Source organism: Mirounga leonina, unplaced genomic scaffold (genome assembly GCF_011800145.1).
Source record: "Mirounga leonina isolate KUSES-001 unplaced genomic scaffold, KU_Mleo_1.0 Mir_53, whole genome shotgun sequence".
Taxonomy (NCBI): domain Eukaryota; kingdom Metazoa; phylum Chordata; class Mammalia; order Carnivora; family Phocidae; genus Mirounga; species Mirounga leonina.
The window spans coordinates 8,875,777-8,893,950 of NW_023270807.1; the positions used below are offsets into that span (position 1 = coordinate 8,875,777).

Genomic DNA, 18,174 nt, shown 5'->3' on the forward strand with positions numbered 1-18,174 from the left:
GAGCTTCACAATACGGATTCCCAGGCCCCTTCCCCATTGAGGGAGTCACCGGGACCGAGCGGGACCCAGCCAGGTGTTGCTAACTAACAACAGGCAAGTTTGGAGCGTTCCAGGGATGTGCTCTTTACGAGAAACGATTTCATCTAGAAATAGGTGTGAGACCGAGGGCGCATCTTCCAAGCCAATTCCGAGGCTCACTGGGGGGGGCCCAAGAACCTAGCACTCACTGAAGGTCACGTGATCCGGGGTCCTCAGACACCCCCCCCGCCCCCCAACCGCCCGGGCTTAGGAAAGCTCGGAGGGGCGCACGCCGCCCCGCCCCTCACCGCCCCTCCCCGTTCGGCGACTACAAGTCCCATACTGCCCTGCGCTCACGCACATTACGCCAGAGCAAGATGGCCGACACGGCGGCCACTGCCGGGGCCGGTGGCTCCGGAACGGTAAGGGCGGGAGGCGCGGGGCCGAAGGCGAGAAAGTCTGGGCATTCTGTAACTTCACCCTAGTGTGGGCAACAAGCTCATAGCCAGAAATCCAGCCCCACTATGAGCTCCGAGTGGAGGAGCGTCTTTCAGGCCGTACATGCCCCCCTCCTTGGGACTTGGCTACGGCCTCCTGAGTTGGTGGACCTGTGTACTGATTGGCTCCTTTCCTGTTGGGGGTTGGGAACCCGGAACACCTCCTGATTGGTCCGAAAAGGCTGGTTTCGCGTTCTTACTGGCCAGCCGAAGTTGGGAGGGATTCCCGTTTCAAAATATTTAGCTTTCCTACTTTTCTGAGCGGTTGTCCTTTGCCTTCCTCTGCTCAGCATCGTGTGGTGGTGTTTTAATTTTTCTTGTTAGAGAAATGGTGTGGAGGTGGGAGGAACAAGAGAGAGATCATTGTTTTGTGGGAGATGGGCATGAATTCAATCCCATCATGCATGTTTTTTCAGTATATATTTTGATAATCTGCTAAAATAGAAAATAAAAAGCAGACATTTTGTGTTCTTGGAATTTGAAGTTTTAGGTAGCTCCTTGGTATTTAGAGCCCCTTGGGTACTCGATTATTACTCAGCTGGCCAGGATTTATAAGTCTAAACAGCAGGGGCTACCATATTTTATTAAGCACTGATAAATATTTAGCGAAAGAACCTTTGCTTGCCATTGATGATATGGGAACTATTTGATTGCACCCTTGTCCTACGGGTGAAAATCTTTTTTTTTTTTTTTTTTTTAATGGGTTGTTGATTCGCAGAGATCAGGAAGTAAACAATCCACTAACCCTGCTGACAACTACCATCTGGCCCGGAGGCGAACCCTTCAAGTGGTTGTGAGCTCCTTGTTGACAGAGGCAGGGTTCGAGAGTGCTGAGAAAGCATCCGTGGAAACATTGACAGAGATGCTGCAGAGCTGTAAGTACCAGGAAACAATAGGCCTTCTTCGAGTCAACCAGACATCTTTTCTGTGTTCTGCAATCTGATAGTGTTAAGATTTAGGAAAAAGAAGAACATAGTAAAGTGACTTACGGGCTTTAGAATCAGATGGATGTGGGTGTAAGTTATCGCTCTGCCACTTCATAGCTTGAGCAAGTCACTAAACTTCCTGAACCTCAATTTCCTTATTCGTGAAGTAGGATAATAATTTGTATCTCATGGAGTTGTGAGGGTAAGTGAGGTGCATATGTAAAACATTTGATGTTAGGAACATTGTAAGCTCTTGATGACTTGTAGTTGCTGTTGTGGCTGTTTGTTGTCTGAGCTCAAAGAAGTTATAGTTTTGATGCAGCGTCCAATTAATTCCCATGAATGGATGCTACATATTGGGTAATCAAATGCTATAGCATGTGATACAAAGAGGGAGGGCAAATAAATTTTATAGAATGGAAAAAAACTTGAAACAGGTTGAGGTGTAGGAGCCTGGAATGGTCTCACATAGGCTTTTCTGCTTGTGCAATGTATTTCCCTGCTTGGGTTTTATTGGAGCAGAGGGTGGAAGGTAGGATGGGATGAGAGATGGGGTTACTTACGTTGTCTCTTGAGGGATCAACACCTACAAATCAAAGTGAGAAAAAGGTTTAGGCAGAGGGAGAAGTTAACTGCGATGTAGGCCAAAGAAAGAGTTGGCTAACTCAGTGGGGAGCTCTGGAGCAATTTGTTGCCCTTCAGAGTACGCCACATCAGGCTGAAAAGGCTCTGCCTTTGTACTCAGTTCTCGATCAGGCACTAGATGTGGGCTGCCCCAGGAAGGACGTGGTCTGAGGTGAGGTGATTCTCTGCAACTGATGTTCGGAACTTTTAAATACCAGATGTTTTCCCAAAGCAGTGATCTCAAATGTTTTGGTCTTAGAACCTCTTTAGACTCTTAAATATTGAGGGTCCTGAGGAGTTTTGTCTACATGGGCTTTCTATAGAGCGATTTTTGCCACATTAGGAAATAAAATTGAGAAAAATTTTAAATGTAAACATACATAAGCCCACATTCCATTATCCGTCAGAGCCATGATATCATCATAGGCTACATGGCCTCTGGAAAACTACATGAGACAATGAGAGTAAAAAAGGCAATGTCTTCACTTCATTCTAAACATAGTTTTGGCCTCTGGACTTTGGGAAGGATTTCAGGGCTGCCTGGGGATTCCCAGACCACACTTGGAGAACTTTTGTCCTAAAAGAATGGAGTAATAGTTCCCATCAGAGAAGAATTCAGTTATTGAAAAGATCTCGGAATTCAGAGTTTAAAGGTCCTCGTGGTTGAGGCAGTTCTTTCTGATACCACTGGACAAGAAGGCCTTTTTTCTCTCAGAAGAAATAGTTGCCACTGAGGGGGGATGGAGCTGAAATAGTCGTGTTGGAAAACTGTGAATATTGAAACTGAAAGGCTTGAAAATAGTATAAAAGTCTGCCACTTCGTTCCAAGGAATACCAAGGATAGATGGCTTAAGCTGGGGTCTCACTGAGACTTGAGAACTTCCATGTTGTCAAGAGCTCTGGATATCAACGTTTCAGGATTTGCATTAGTTTTAAGCATCAGGCAGAGTTTTTGTGTTTGTTGTCTATGGTCCCTTAGTTTCTAGGAACTCCAGTCTTAGACTGGGTTCAGAGCAAAGTCTCTGAATACTCTTTTCTACATTTCTTATACATATCCTTTGAAATCCTAGGACCTGCTGAGAAAAAAAAAAAGAGAAAAGAAAAAGCCAAATGGGTAAAAATATTTTGACTGCTACCTGGCTTGTTTCTAAGACATTCTACCAGGATTCTAATTAGATTTTCCCCACAGTAAACAGATGCCGCCCACCTTTTTCGGGTATGGAAGCCAGTACTAGTGACTTGCCCAGGGTAGTGGCAACCACTTGCTTTTAACTCCTGAACCATCAGGGCTCTAGAGCAGGGGATCCTTACCTTTTGGGTCTCCTTTTGTATCTGATGAAATCTGTGGACCTATCCCCAGAAGAAGGCTTTTCTGTATGTAAAATTCAGCACAATTTCAGAGTTTTCATGGAATTGCCCATCCACCTCTGAAGCCCATTTATGGAGCCCAGTTTCATGCCCCCCCTTTTCCCTGAAGGACTTTGGCATAACATTTTTTTTTTTTTTAAGATTTTACTTTTAAGTAAATCTCTGGGGCGCCTGGGTGGCTTAGTTGTTGGGCATCTGCCTTCAGCTCGGGTCATGATCTCAGGATCCTGGGATCGAGCCCCGCATCGGGCTCCCTGCTCAGACGGTTGCCTGCTTCTCCCTCTCCCACTCCCCCTGCTTGTGTTCCCTCTCTCTCTGTCAAATAAATAAATGAAATCTTTAAAAAAAAAAAAAAAAGATTTTATTTTTAAGTAATCTCTACTCCCAACGTGGGCTTGAACTTACAGCCCCAAGATCAAGAGTCACATGCTCCACCAACTGAGCCAGCCAGGCGCCCCAGTAACTTAAATAGAAGTTCAGCTTCAGACAGAAGAAACAAAACTTGTTCCTTCTCCTCCTTTTTTGGTGGCAAGATATACATAACATAAAATTACCAACATAACCATTTGTAAATGAACAATTCAGTGGTATTAAATACATTCACAATATCGAACAACTGTCAACACTATCCATTTCCAGAACTTTCCCATCGTCTAAGCAGAAACACTGTGGGATGCCTGGGTGGCTCAGCGTTAAGCATCTGCCTTGGGCTCAGGTCATGATCCCAGGGTCCTGGTATCGAGCCCCACATCGGGCTCCCTGTTCAGCAGGAAGCCTGCTTCTCCCTCTCCCACTCCCCCTACTTGTGCTCTCTCTCTCTCTGACAAATGAATAAATAAAATCTTTCAGAAAATAAAAAATAAACAGAAATACTGTATTCATAACATTAACTCCCCATCCCTCCCTCCCACAAGCTCCTGGTAACCTTAAATCCACCTTTTGTCTCTATGAATTTTCTGTTTTCTAGATACCTCAGATAAGTGGAATCTTAAAATATTTGACTTTCCATGTCTGACTTATTTCACTTTGCATAACATCTTCAAGGTTTGTCCATGTTGTAGCCTGTATCAGAATTTCATTCCTTTTGAAGACCAGATAATGCTCCATTGTATGTGGGGACCACATTTTGTTTATCCATTCATCTGTGGATGCGCACTGGGTTGTTTCCACCTGTAAGCTATTGCGAATAATGCTGCAATGAACATTGGTGCTCAAGTATCTGTTTTCAGTTCGCTTGGGTATATACCTAGGAGTGGAATTGCTGGCTCTTAATGATAATTCTGTACTTAACTTTTGGGGGCCTGAGACTAAGACTTTATGCCTTTGATCCTTTGCTAGACATTTCAGAAATCGGGAGGAGTGCCAAGTCCTACTGTGAGCACACAGCCAGGACGCAGCCCACACTGTCAGACATCGTGGTCACGCTTGTTGAGATGGGTGAGTACCCCTCCAGTTTTCCAATTCTCTAGTGCAGCTGAGTTGGAAGTTACGAGAGAAAGAAGAGTCCCCAGGAGTTAGCTTCGTCCACCGAGTGTTCTTGAGTTCCCTCATGAGTTTCCTGGTTTGCTTTTAGCTTGAGAGAGGGTTCCTCTGAACCTATTTAAGAGACCTCCTACATTCCTGTTGCGGGGTTCTGCTGGAGCTGCTTTTGAGTGGCAGCAGAGCACTCAAGCGGGGGGTCTCCACTCTTTCTCCACAGTATTACTCCCCCTTCCGGGTTCAATAGCCAGTGGTCTGGGCAGTGAGTTTTGCTCTTCTGTTTCTTAGGTTTCAATGTGGACACCCTCCCTGCTTATGCAAAACGGTCTCAGAGGATGGTCATCACTGCCCGTAAGTGACTTTGAACCAAGGTACTCAGTAAGTGCTCAATTAATGGTTGTGGAATGACTTCATTGAATAGGGCAAGGATTGGTTTGTAGCTACTTCCCATTGTAGGCTCCCTTCCATTATTTGGGGCTACCTGCAATAGGATCTTTATTTAGGTTAATAGGATTAGGGTGCGAAGTTCAGTCACCAGAAGGGTAAACCATTTCTGAGGTGTTGTTATGGTTCTTGTGCTTTAGCCCCAGAAGAGAGCTATTTGAAAAATGTGAAAGGTCTCAGTCTTTCTTCAGTCAAGTAAACTATGTCCTGGAGGCCTAACGTGGCCTACTGCCTATTTATGTCAATAAAGTTTTATTGGAACACAGCCATGTTTGTTTGTTTGTTTTTTAAAGATCTTACTTATTTATTTGACAGAGAGAGAGCTAGTGAGAGCAGGAATACAAGCAGGGGGAGTGGGAGAGGGAGAAGCAGACTTCCCGCGGAGCAGGGAGCCCAATGCGGGGCTCGATCCCAGGACCCGGGGATCATGACCTGAGCCGAAGGCAGACGTTTAATGACTGAGCCACCCAGGCGCCCTGGAACAGCCATGTTTACTTATTATCTGTGGTGGCTTTCATGCTATAATAGCAGAGTTAAGTAGTTGTGATAGACTATATGGCTGGCAAAACCTAAAATATTTCCTCTGTCCCTTTACATCAAAAGTTTGATGACCTCCCTTAGATAAACTGAGTGCCATAAACTGACTTGGGAGTAACTAGTTTGGGCTTGTAGGACCTTGGGGTAAATATACTAGATTTTTTTCTCTCCACTCTTCATGCTGGCACCTTTTTAAGAAATTCTCTCAGAGTAGCAGTGGAAAGGGCCATTTTTAATCCTTTCTTGTTTTCCTTAGCCCGCACTGACTTAACCCTGCCTGGCTCAGGGTTTGTCTTTGTCATCTGGGTTTTGTGGAAAGAGAGTTACTAGCCCACCCCATTTCCTTAGTTCCTCAGCATGCTCCCTTATGTAGTTAACTTGTCACAGCCACCCACTCACCTACCTAAGTGGCATTGCAGGCAGATTGTTATACGTGGGACTGTTGACCCCAGGTCATCCAGCAGGGCCGGGTGTTGCAGGGGTGATCTTCCCAGGTCCCCAAGCCGTTAAAGGCCCTTTACTGGTAGAAATACAAAGTGCCTGATGTACAGTGAGAACACTGAGGTCCAGCGTTTACTTTGAGAAGATGAGGGGTGGGGTAGAGACCCACAGCCTGAGATGGCGGAGTAACCGGTTGTGACTCTCTTGCAGCTCCAGTGACCAATCAGCCGGTGACCCCCAAGGCCCTCACTGCAGGGCAGAACCGACCCCACCCGCCGCACATCCCCAGCCATTTTCCTGAGTTCCCTGACCCCCACACCTACATCAAAACTCCGGTGAGTGACGTGGCCATGCTGGGGACTGGGGCTGATGCAAAAGTAGTCCGTTCCTACTGACTGTCAGACTGGAGTCCATAAGTTTGTTGGTGAAAGGGTGGTTCAGACTCAGAATGTCTTTCCTCATTGACACACGATTGGGCAGAGGAGAATGTGCTCTTGTTTGCCAGGCTCGCAGTTTCGCCTCCCCTTGGGAAGGTGTGGTGGGCCCAGAGGTCTTCCACACACTTCCTTTGTCCTCACCTCCATCCCATGTCCTGGTGCAAATATGGCCATCAGGCAGGCTGTTGGGGCAAGTCCTCCAGGACATTTCTCCACACCTCAGGAATAATCTAATCACCCGCCATTGCAACACGGCCATTGTCCTTGACCAGTAGTCTCTGTATGAGTGTCGTAGGGCTGCATGCTGTAAGGAAGTGCCACAAACTAGGTGGCCCTAGCCCAACAGGAATGCATTGTCTTACAGTGTGAGAGGCTAGAAGTTCAAAATCAAGGTGTCAGTAGCCTCCCTCTGAAGCCTATAGGAGAATCCTTCCTTGCCTCTTCCTAGCTTTGAGTGGTTTGTAGGCAGTCTGTGGCATTCCTTGGCTTGTGGGTGCGTCCTTCCAGCTGTCTTCACGTGGCACTCTCTGTCTCTCCTCACGCCGCCATTTTCTTCTAAGGGCACAGTCTTAGGGGATTCGTACCACTGTACTCCAGTTCGACCTCATGTTAACTGATTACATCTTGCATTGACCTCATTTCCAAATAAGATCATATTCTAAGGTACTGGTGTTAGGACTTCAACAGCATATCTCTTTTTGGGGGGACACAGTTCAGCCTACAACAGTGTCTCACTCTTGTATAGTGTATCTTTGTCAGTAAAAATATTCAGCACATATTCCAGTGTTTGCTTATTGACACAAATGTAATGTGACACTATGCCAAAGTTATATACATTAACGGATAATCTCACCCTTATTACAGATTCAGGAAACGTGTTTGCTCCCTTATAGTGGCAGCCAGGGGATTGCCTCTGCTTTTTATTTTTTGAAATCATGGTTTAATACTCGGCGGGATAGTAAGTTGGAGGTCTGATCCTACGATCAGTTTATTTTGGTACTTGAACAGCTCTCACAGTTGAAAAGGCATATTGCAAAGCTGTGCAGCATCACCAGCTGCCATTAAAAAATCATAAACCTAGGGCGCCTGGGTGGCTCAGTTGGTTAAGCGACTGCCTTCAGCTCAGGTCATGATCCCAGGGTCCTGGGATCGAGTCCCACATCGGGCTCCCGGCTCAGCGGGGAGCCTGCTTCTCCCTCTGACCCTCTCCTCTCTCATGCTGTTTCTCGCTCGCTCGCTCTCTAATAAATAAATAAATAAAATCTTAAAAAAAAAAAATCATAAACCTAATTTTTTTCTTTCTCATCTACCAATTATTTGAAGAATCTTGTTAAAAATTTTCTATTAAATTTCCAGCTTCTTGAACGTCAAATGGTTATCTTTAAAAATAATTGTAAGATCTTGCATTTTAATGTTTTTAACAAGTATGTTCACAATCCACTCAAATTTTTTATTTGGGGAAGATCTTAAATATGTCTGAAAATGCTGTTTCTGTGTTTCAGTGTAGCTAGGGGAAGCATACATACAGGTGACACACTTGAATTAACATTGACAACAGTGGGAATGTTTCCAAAACCTCTTTTTTCTTTTTAGTAAACTTTTAATAAAATATCACAAACATACAGAAAAGCACAAATAATAAATGTATACTACATGTACACACATGTTGAACTAGTACCCAGAACTAAAAAACAAAACTGAAAAACAACACCGTGGGGCGCCTGGCCGGCTCAGTCGGTGGAGCAGGTGACTTTTGATCTCGGGGTTGTAAGTTCAAGCCCCACGTTGGGTGCAGAGATTGCTTAAAAATAAATTCTTTAAAAAAAAAACCCAAAACACCATAAACCAGCATTCCTAAAGGCGCCCATTCCCCTTTAGTGACTAGCCCCCAAAGGTAATCTAATTTTTATCACCATAAATTCTTTTGTTTGTAGTGCTTTATGTAAACTACGTGGCTTCTTTCACTCAACATTTTGTTTCTGAGATTCTTCCGTGTTGCTGGGTGTAGTTGAAGTTTATTCAACATATACATAATCTTTTGGCATTTGAGCTAATCCAGGTCTTGGCTTACACAAACGGCACTGCTGTGAACATTCTAGTAATTTTTGTAAACCAACAACTGTCAGATACTCGTAATTTTATACATATGGTTCGACCCATGACATGTCTTTTAGTGCACGTATGTTTGCATTCTGCTGAATATATACCCAGGGGTGGGATGGCTGGGTCATCGGGGATACATGTGTTCAGCTTTAGTAGATACTGCCAAGTGGTTCCAATACCTATTTTAAAAATCTTATCTCCGTATCACGAAGAGTAGTTGCTTTTTTGGTCATGGTTAAAATGTCAGTTTTACCGTTAACAGCTTCAAATGTTTTTGCTAACTTCTCATCCTGATGAGATCTCGGTTGTTCTTTACTCGATGATGTGATGGCCAAAGAGCTCATAATTAGGAGCCAGAGGAGTGTCAGCCCACCATTTTCTTGTTCACTTGCGCTTACATTGATAGCCTCGGCCTGTGTTTCTTAGAGGGGCTCTTTTGGGACAACATATCCACTTTGTAAAGGTTGGTTTAGGAAAACAAACCGATACATAAGTGGCCACTCACATACTTTGGGATGTCCCATTACACTGGTAGGGCTGGGTGCTCCCTATCACGGCTTCCCTGGAGGGAGTCCCACTCTCCCTTCAGGGTGCATCTCTTAGGCCTAACACCAGCTGTCACAGAAGCTACATGAAGGCCCGGGAGCATTTGCTTCAGTAAATGTGTATTTCTTGATTTTTAAGCTTAAAAGTAAATATTAGTGGTAGTTACATCATTTTCTTTCTGCCCCTCCACTGCCCTTGGGGATCTCGGCTCCAAATAATGTCAGTGGGCCATTGAAAGGGTAGAAGGAGATCGCAACAGCAAGAATGATCCATTGGTATTCCTCTAGTGTCTTTGCTCTTCTCTTTGCAGACGTACCGTGAGCCCGTGTCGGACTACCAGGTCCTGCGGGAGAAGGCTGCATCCCAGAGACGAGACGTGGAGCGGGCACTCACCCGATTTATGGCCAAGACAGGCGAGACCCAGAGTCTTTTCAAAGATGACGTCAGCACGTTTCCATGTGAGAGTCTCTCCCCTCTGGGGATCCTGTCTTGTTATTTGAAATAGTCACTCCATCTTCCCTTTCTCTCAGCATGATAGGAAGAAATGAAAGCTCTGTCTTTGTCTTGGGGGCAGCTTGTTCTTCACATTTCTGACTCCTGTCCCCAGGTCTTAAAGGCCTGTGCCTAACCGGTGGCTGTAAAATGTTACAGCCTCTGTTGCGATCGGCTGTTTGAGGATGAGTTTGAGCTACCTCAAGGATGACTGACTGTAGGCATCAGAGAGACTCACCCAGCAGAAGTAGCAGCCCTGGAAGAAGGAGGGACACTGAAGGCAGGGGGTGGGGCACTTACGGAACACCCCCCTCACCCCCCACCCTTCCCACCCCCTCACCCCCGTCTCTGCCCTTCACCGTTCCTTTCACAGGCTCCACGTCACTAAATTTCTCATCTCAGCACTACCATTTCACTCTGTGGCCACGTTACCTCATCTCCATAGGCCTTGGGTTTTTCAGAGGTGAACGAGACATTGGTTTGGGTGATTGATGCAGTCAGCAAGGCCCTGTAGAATGCTCGCTGTGGGCCTGGCCCTGGATAAGAGCCGCTAACAGTTCAATTGCCAGACCCGGTGCTAATCCTTTCCCTTATGGTACCTCACTGAATCTTCTCTCGAACCTGTGAGTCAGGAACCTCTCCCACCACCATTAGAGGAAGCCGAGGCTTTTAGAGAAAAGAAATGAAGTCATTTCCCCAAAGCCACACAGCCGGTAGATAGGATTCACCCTAGCTCTTCCTGACTACGGGACGCCACAGCAAAAATAATCTCAGAGTGTCTCCTGCTAATCACGTTCTGCCATAGAAATATATACATAGATGATGTTTTTTAATTTTTTTTTTTTAATTAATAATTTCTTCTTTTCATCAATGCTTTTTGGAAGAACTGGAACGCTCACTTACCTGAAGTGCCCTCTAGCTTAGGGGGTGTATACTTACATGCAGAGAGTTCTCAGGTCCAGTATTTGGACTTGAGTCCTTTAGGCTGAAGAGATCAGTATCCCTGCTCAAGAAATGAAGCTGAGAGGGCTTAACTGACCTTGGGTCTAGGATCACTCAGCTGATACTTTGCTAGGATTCAGCCCCAGTTCTGTCTGCGTTTAGTTATACTTGGTAAAAGTGGGCGCTGAGGCCATATTGCCCGAATTGAGATGCCACTCCACCACTTCCTGTGTGCTTGACGAGGTCGCTCCATGCCTCAGGGTCCTCCTCTGTAAAACAGGGCTGGCAATTGTACTTAATAGGGTGGAGGCAAGGATTAAAGATAGCGTATGGGACGTTGTGTGGCCCGTGATGAGTGCTCAGAGTGTGTCAGCCATGACTGCTGTTCGTTGCCGCTTATGGATCTGTTGGAAGGCTCTTGGCCCACTGCAAGGACACTGACCGGAATGGTGCCTCTCTTCCAATTTCCCAGTGATCGCTGCCAGGCCTTTTACCATCCCCTATCTGACTGCCCTTCTTCCATCGGAGCTGGAGATGCAACAGATGGAAGAGACAGATTCCTCAGAGCAGGATGAGCAGACAGACACAGAGAACCTCCCTCTTCATATCAGCACGGTGGGTCCTGCCTTCTCTCTGCTTCATAGTACCCACAGAACTCATCCATGCTGCCCTCAGCCTGTCACCCTGAGAAGTAGACATGACCTACCCCGGGCCTCTGGTTTTGTGTCAGGGACTTGCGTGATGGGCTCATGATGATCCAAGTGTGACATGAGCTCTTGCATGAGAGACAAGTCCATGTCCTGGGGATCACTCATTCATTCACCAAATATTGAACAGGTGTCTGCCAGAGCCAGGCACAGTTCTGGGTACTGGAGAATTAGTAGGAGACTAAGGAGATAAAATTTCCTACCCTCACATAGCTAAGAAAAATGATAAATTAGAAGATAGGAAGTAGTATGGGTATGAGGGGATGTGGTACTGGATAGGGTGACTGAGAAGGTGACATGAAGGGAATAAGGCTTGTACATAGCTGGGAGTAGAGCATTCCTTGCAGAGGACACAGGAGATGCAAAGGCCCTGAGGTGGGAGCTGTTGTGTTGAGGCACATCAAGGCCATCAAGGTAGCATGAAGAAGGGGGAGCTCCTGGGCAGTTATATTTTAAAGGTTGTATTAAACACTGGGCTTTTTCTCAGTAAGGGGGGAGCCATTGGGAATGCTGAGCAGAGGAGCGTCAGGGGCTGATGTAGGTTTATTAACAAGGTCATTCAGGTTGCTGTGTTGGGAGTGGACTGCAGAAGATAAGGGTGGAAGCAAGAGAGACCACTTAGGAGGCTCTGCAGTAAACTGAGGGGTGGTAGTAGAAGCAAAGACAATGAGACGTGGTCAGATAGATTATTTGGTCAGATTTTAGATTACTTTCAGAGGAGAGCCAAGCGATGGAGTGGATATGAGTTGTGAGAGAAAGAGCGCGCCAAAGAGGAATGCAAGGCATTTCGCCTGAACAACAGGAAAGATGGAGTTGCCTTCAGCCAAGATAGGGAAGCCCTGGGTGGGCCAGGTGGCTGGGGGGAGAGGCAGGAATTCCGGTGAAACAGGGTAGCCTGAGACGCTTATTAGACATCTGGTGGTGATGTCAGGCGGAGAGATGGATGTATGAGTTGGGAGTTCGAGGAGCTGTTAGGGGTAGAGATGCGAATCTGAGAGTCCTCAACATGTAGATTGTGTTTAAAACCATGAGACTGAGTGAGCTCCTTGGGAATGGGTAAGGATAAAAAGAAGAGGAACTGGACTCCGTAAGTATAGACATGTGCTGTCCATTACAGTAGCCACATGTGTCTATTTAAACTGAAATTAGAGGTGCCTGGTGGGCTCAGTCGGTGCAATGTATGACTCTTGATCTTGGTGTTGTGAGTTTGAGCCCCACATTGGGTGTAAAGATTACTTAAAAACAAAATCTTTAAAAATCTAAAAAATAAACCAAAACTAATGTAATTGAGATGTTAAAATTCAGTTTCTTAGTCACACTGGCCGCTTTTCAAATAGCTACCCATGGCTAGTGGCTACCATACGGGGCAGTGCAGATGCGAACGAACACTGTTGTCACTGCAGAAAGTTCCGTTGGACAGCACTTATATAGACAATTGTTTCAAGGAATTTGTAAAGGGACGGAGAAAAATGGAGCAGTGGCCAAAGGGGGAAAGTTAAGGGGTTAAGAGAGGCGTTTTTATTTTTGTTTGTTTCTTTAAGATAAAAGAAATAACAGGATGTCAGTATGCCGATGGGATGATCTGGTAGAGAGGAAAAGTGGATGCAGGAGAGACAGAAACATTTTGGATTGATGTTCTTTGGTAGGTGAGAGGTAAGGGATCTAGGGGCCAGGGCATGGTGGAGGGGTTGGCCTTGATAGGGGCATTTCACTCCCAGGGGAGGAGATCGAGTGCGTGGGCAGAGACCAAGGCGGGTGAGACGTGCTCGTCAGAGCTCGTGGATGTTTTCGTCTGGGTATTGAGGTGTTGTAATCAGCACATGCGAGGATAAGACCCCACTCATGTCCCTGTATCTTTGCGAGAAAGTGCCAAGTACAGCCACAGAACTGCTAGAAACTTGAATGCCTTTAAGGACCCTGTGGTCCGCTTACCATATTCATCTATCCTTTAAAGTCGGCCCTGGCTTTGAAGCAAAGGTTGCCTTGGTGGTGGTCATTGGACCAAGCATTCCATCTGTTCTCCAAGGCTCCATGCGGCAGGTGGCAGCCAGCAGCCCCAGTATGCAGGTGGAGCGCAGCCTGTGCTGTCTTCTGTTCTTTGCTGACGGGCCTCCTTGCTTGAACACACGTCTCGTTAATGTGGGATTATTCCTTTCCGAATTAGGGCTGGAAGCCCATGGCTTTACCTAAAGCAGAAGAACTTGTTTTTCTACACTTCTGTTTGGGACTCAGTTAATTTAGTCTGAGATAGGGTGATTGGGTCTTGGACTCAGATGAGGTTCACCTGATGAACAGGAGGCATCTTCTAAGCACCAAGTAGCTAACAGGCGTGCAGATGTGTGATGGGTCACCGCAGGCGGTGACTTAGGTGAGGTTGTGGAACGCCAGGAACACGGGAGCTGCCGTAGGACTCCAGGATACAGAGAGGCCAAGCCAGATGGCAGAGAATAGCAAGAGCTGACCCTCAGAGACACGCTGGCCCGGCCTCCAGTCGAGACGGCGCTGCTTTCCAGATAATGTGACCTGGGTCACATTCCCTAACATCTGAGTCTGTTTCCTCACAAGTACAAGCAGGAATAGGAAAAGCTATCTCAGCAACGTACATCGGGTGCCTGGCTGGCGGCTCCCTCCCCCAGCCGCCCACCATTTTAGGCTGTACCACCACCTGCTCCTCTATTAAAAGTGAAGAAATAAATACAAAGGCCTCAAGAAAAGGATCCTAGCAACAATTGATATACAGCTGATTGGACTTGTTCATGTTATTCTCTTGAATGGCAAATACAATTCTGTGTTTCAGAATTCACAATGTAGAAAGAAACGCACGGCAACCATCCTTTCCCCCATCTTTGTTCCCTGTCATCCACTTCCCCGCCTCTCAAGCAGTCAGTGTCACCAGTCTCTTGTGTATCCTCCCAGAGACACAGTTTCCTCCTTGTTTTAAACACAAGTAGCAAATCGCAAACGGTTTTCCCTTCCTTTTTTCCTTTATTGGTATATTTTGGTGATCATTCCATACGTGTGTGTTAGGAGCTTCTCCAGCCCTCCTTATGCTTTCGTCATGTCCCACTGTGTGGACATAACCATGGAACGTAACCAGCTCCCTGTAGACGGGTATGTTTCCTATCTGTGGTTTACAGACGTCGTTACAGTGAATTAAATGACTGGTATTTTAAATTATTCTTTTATCTATCAAGGGCAGCAATGCTTTTAAGGACTGTTGCTAGGTGGTTACTTTGTTTAACCGGTTCCGGTTTCTCCATGTACTTGAACATAAAGGGACTATTCATTTTAAATTAGTGTGTAAGAGAGATTTTTTTTTTCCTTGTATATTTGAACTAGCTGCATTCCACAGACAATACCTGTGCCTCAACTCTTGCTCTTTTATGAACAATGTACCATTCATTTGCTCAACAAGTATTTATTTAGTACCTGTATGTGCCAGATACATTCTGGGTGCTTGGGATACCTCAGTGAACAGACCAAATGAAACATCTGCCTTTTGGAAGCCTTTGTGTTGGCCAGGGGGGAAACACAATGAATGTAATATATAAATGAATCATTTACAGTATATTAAAGATGCGGATGCTATTGTTGGGGCAAGGGGACCAAGGAGGGGGAAGATCCAGGGTGAAGGATGGAAGTTTCAGTTTTAAATAGGGTGATCAGGGTAGACATCACTGAGGAGACATTTGACAAGAGACTTGCAGGAAGTGAGCAAGTGAGCCATGTGGATATCTGGGGAAGAGCGTTCTGGAAAGGGAGCTGCCAGTGCAGAGGCCCTAAGGAACAACACAGAGGTGAGTAGGGTTGTGGCTGAGGGACGCAGTGGGAGGGAGGCTGAGGTCAGGTCAGGTAGGACCCTGCAGTCAGCTTTCAGAACTGGCTTTTAATTGGGTGAGATGGGAGTCATGGGAGGGTGTGGAACGGAAGAGGGACATACCGGAACTTCCTCAAGGATCTCAGACTGTGGGGGAGGTCAGTTAGGAAGTTGCTGCAGTAGTCTTGATGAGAGCTACTGGGGGTCCAACAGGGCAGCTGCAGTAGAGACAGTGGAAGTGGTCAGATTCTACCCGTATTTTGAAGGGTAAGGCCAAGAAATGATCCTAACAGATTTGAATGTGGGAGTCTGAGAAAGAAAAGCAAGGATGACTGTGGAGTTAGGGCTTGAAGAACTGGAAGGACGGAGTCACCTCGGGAAGGGCTGGAGCCCCGTTTCTGGCACAGAAGTCTGAGGTGCCTCCTCGAGGCCAGGTGGAGATGTTGAGCGAGCAGGTGGCTGTGCGAGCCTGGGAGTCAGCAGAGAGGTGAGGGCAGAGAGGCGCATGTGGCAGTGGTCGGGGTAGAAAAATGGCGTTGGAAACTGAGGCACTGCAGTCACCCGGGGGTTTGGGGGGCTCACCAGAGCTTACACACTGTGGCCTTCGCAGGCTCGGGGAGCTCCTGACAGACTCTTCTGCTCCCACCTTTTTCAAGTAAATCTCAGTGAGTTTGGTACTTTACCTTTATCTACTCCTGTCCCTTCCTGTCTCAAGGCTGCCTGTCCCTGAAGGAGGCAAGAAAGTGGCATTTCCAGCTCTACTTGGGAGAAGAGAAGCTGTTGTCCCATGACTCGGGACCCACATCCTGGCCTTGTGAGACAAGTGAGCCGAACGGAGGGAGCCTAGTGCCCTCCAGCAGAGGTCCCAGGGCTGGCTTTTCTGCGCCCCTGGCTGTCCCTCCCATCCTTATTATCTCAGGAAACACTTCAGGCATGGTTGAAGTGAACCTGCAGCCACTTTAAGACAGGGCGTTTCCGGTAGAGAAAGGACAGCAGGGAAGTAGGGGGTGAGTTACTGAACCAAGCTATTAACTTCAGAAAGATTGGGCGCCAAATATCCCAGGCAGGTCTGGTCATGGTCACACTTTGGGTCTGGCGTGAGCTAGGTTGTCCTGGGGGCAGGCACTCCCTTTCAAGAGACCCTCCAGAAGGTCTACAACGGCTCTAGGTCACTTTGTAGTCCCACTGGATCGGGTGTGGGAGAGGGAAAGCACAGGGACCCTGGATGGAACTGGGTTTTGGGGGAGAGCAGAATTGGTGGGGCAGGGAGGGGTGGGCAGCAGAACCTAGAACTAAGCCAGTTTCTTCAGGCTCTCTGAGCCTAAGACTGGAGTCCCTGTCCTCAGCCTGCTGTGCCTTGTGAGGGAACCTGCTGTTCATGTCATCCAGTCACAGCGTCCTCTGCCCTGCTGTCTTTTGACAACAATCTCCTGGTTGAGGTCAGGTCCTCTTTTGTCTCAATTACAGAACCGGAATCTCAGTGACAGGAGCCTTGGCCCGTCACCAGGGGGCGCAGCCCAACCGGCTTCTTCTGGTCACTTCTAGTCCCTCAGGCCTGAGCTTCTAGGTCAAGTCCTCAGTGTGATTTTTCTCCCCATTCCCCTGCAGCTTGTGCTCATTTTAAAGAACTTGGAAAATAGAAGAGAGCATAAATAAGGAAAGGAGACTCAATCACCCATATTCCCAGAACCGGTTTATAATGTTTCAACCTACTTTCAATATGTCTACACATATTATGATTAAAAAATGTTTTAATTGAAATCATGTTGAATATATTGTAAACCTATAAACTTTTCTCCCAAATCACTTTCCTCAAAGCAAACAGTGAAAGAGCTGACCCACAGGTCACAGATGGGGATTATCGTTGATGTTCCCGTGTTGGCGCCTGCGTGCTGTCTTTGCCTTGGCAGGAACCCTCAGGGCTTAAGAAATGTTTGGCCTCTGCTGCAGTGTGATCGTTGGTACCTGTTGCAGGTACCAGATATTTGAGAATCTGGAGGAAAGTGATTTGATTTGCATTCAGTTTGGTCCAGGAGATGCCCTGTGCACATGATTTGTTCTGGCCCTGCAGATGTCCTGCAAAGCATCTCGGGTCACTTCTCTTTCTTTATCTCCACACAGGCCGGGTTTCCTCCTTGAGCATCCAGATGTTTGCCTCTGACTCCCTGCCCCTGCCAGGCCTCTGTTCTAACTCATGTCCTTGCCTTCTTGAGAGGTTCAGAGTTTTGTTTTCTGTGCTGCCCTGTGTCCAAGCTGTTGGTCTCCTCTTCCTTTGCTAGCCGGCCCCTGCCTGGGCCTCATTTCTCTAGGGCAGAGATAGGTACACTAGAAAGAAAGTGGTCCCTGGGCTTCTAATTTCTTGACGAAAGGAATGCTAATAGTAGTTCTTATTATGGGCATGATCTCTTTCCTTATGCCATTGGTATTTTGCTTTATTTCGGCTTTTGCTCAAAGGATGATTCTGGAGCCGAGAAGGAGAACACCTCTGTCCTGCAGCAGAACCCCTCCTTGTCGGGCAGCCGGAATGGGGAGGAGAACGTCATCGATAACCCCTATCTGCGGCCTGTGAAGAAACCCAAGATTCGCAGGAAGAAGTGAGTTGGAGGCTGGGGTGCAGAGAGGCTTCTCTGGCCAACTGAGGTGGTCTTCTCTGCTCCCTGGCAGAAAAGAGAGGCTCCCCAGTGGGTCTGAACCTAGGGAAAGGAAATCTTTTCCCTTTTCCTCTCCTCACTCATCCCCCATATGTTCCTCTTGCTGCAAAGAGGTTGAGCATCCTGTAGCCCGGGGACCAGCCCT

The 18,174-nt window shown here is 46.9% G+C and overlaps 1 protein-coding gene across 7 annotated transcripts in view; it reads left to right on the plus strand.

Annotated features, from left to right (window-relative positions):
• The first annotated feature begins 382 nt into the window (after nt 1-382).
• The window catches only part of TAF8 (TATA-box binding protein associated factor 8), a 28,508-nt gene continuing 10,716 nt past the window's right edge, over nt 383-18,174 (plus strand). The window contains exons 1-8 of one of the 7 annotated variants that reach the window (XR_004676498.1): nt 383-440; nt 1,234-1,390; nt 4,772-4,870; nt 5,201-5,263; nt 6,545-6,669; nt 9,731-9,878; nt 11,327-15,865; nt 16,094-17,924. Coding sequence is in view for 5 of the 7 variants with exons in the window: in XM_034990318.1 (XP_034846209.1) it covers nt 396-440; nt 1,234-1,390; nt 4,772-4,870; nt 5,201-5,263; nt 6,545-6,669; nt 9,731-9,878; nt 11,327-11,469; nt 17,833-17,976 (924 nt within the window). In the remaining 2 variants the exon portion in view is untranslated. Of the gene's footprint in view, nt 441-1,233; nt 1,391-4,771; nt 4,871-5,200; nt 5,264-6,544; nt 6,670-9,730; nt 9,879-11,326; nt 17,977-18,174 lie in introns of those variants that run through there. The other 6 variants (XR_004676497.1, XM_034990317.1, XM_034990318.1 and 3 more) reach the window with 6 other exon arrangements.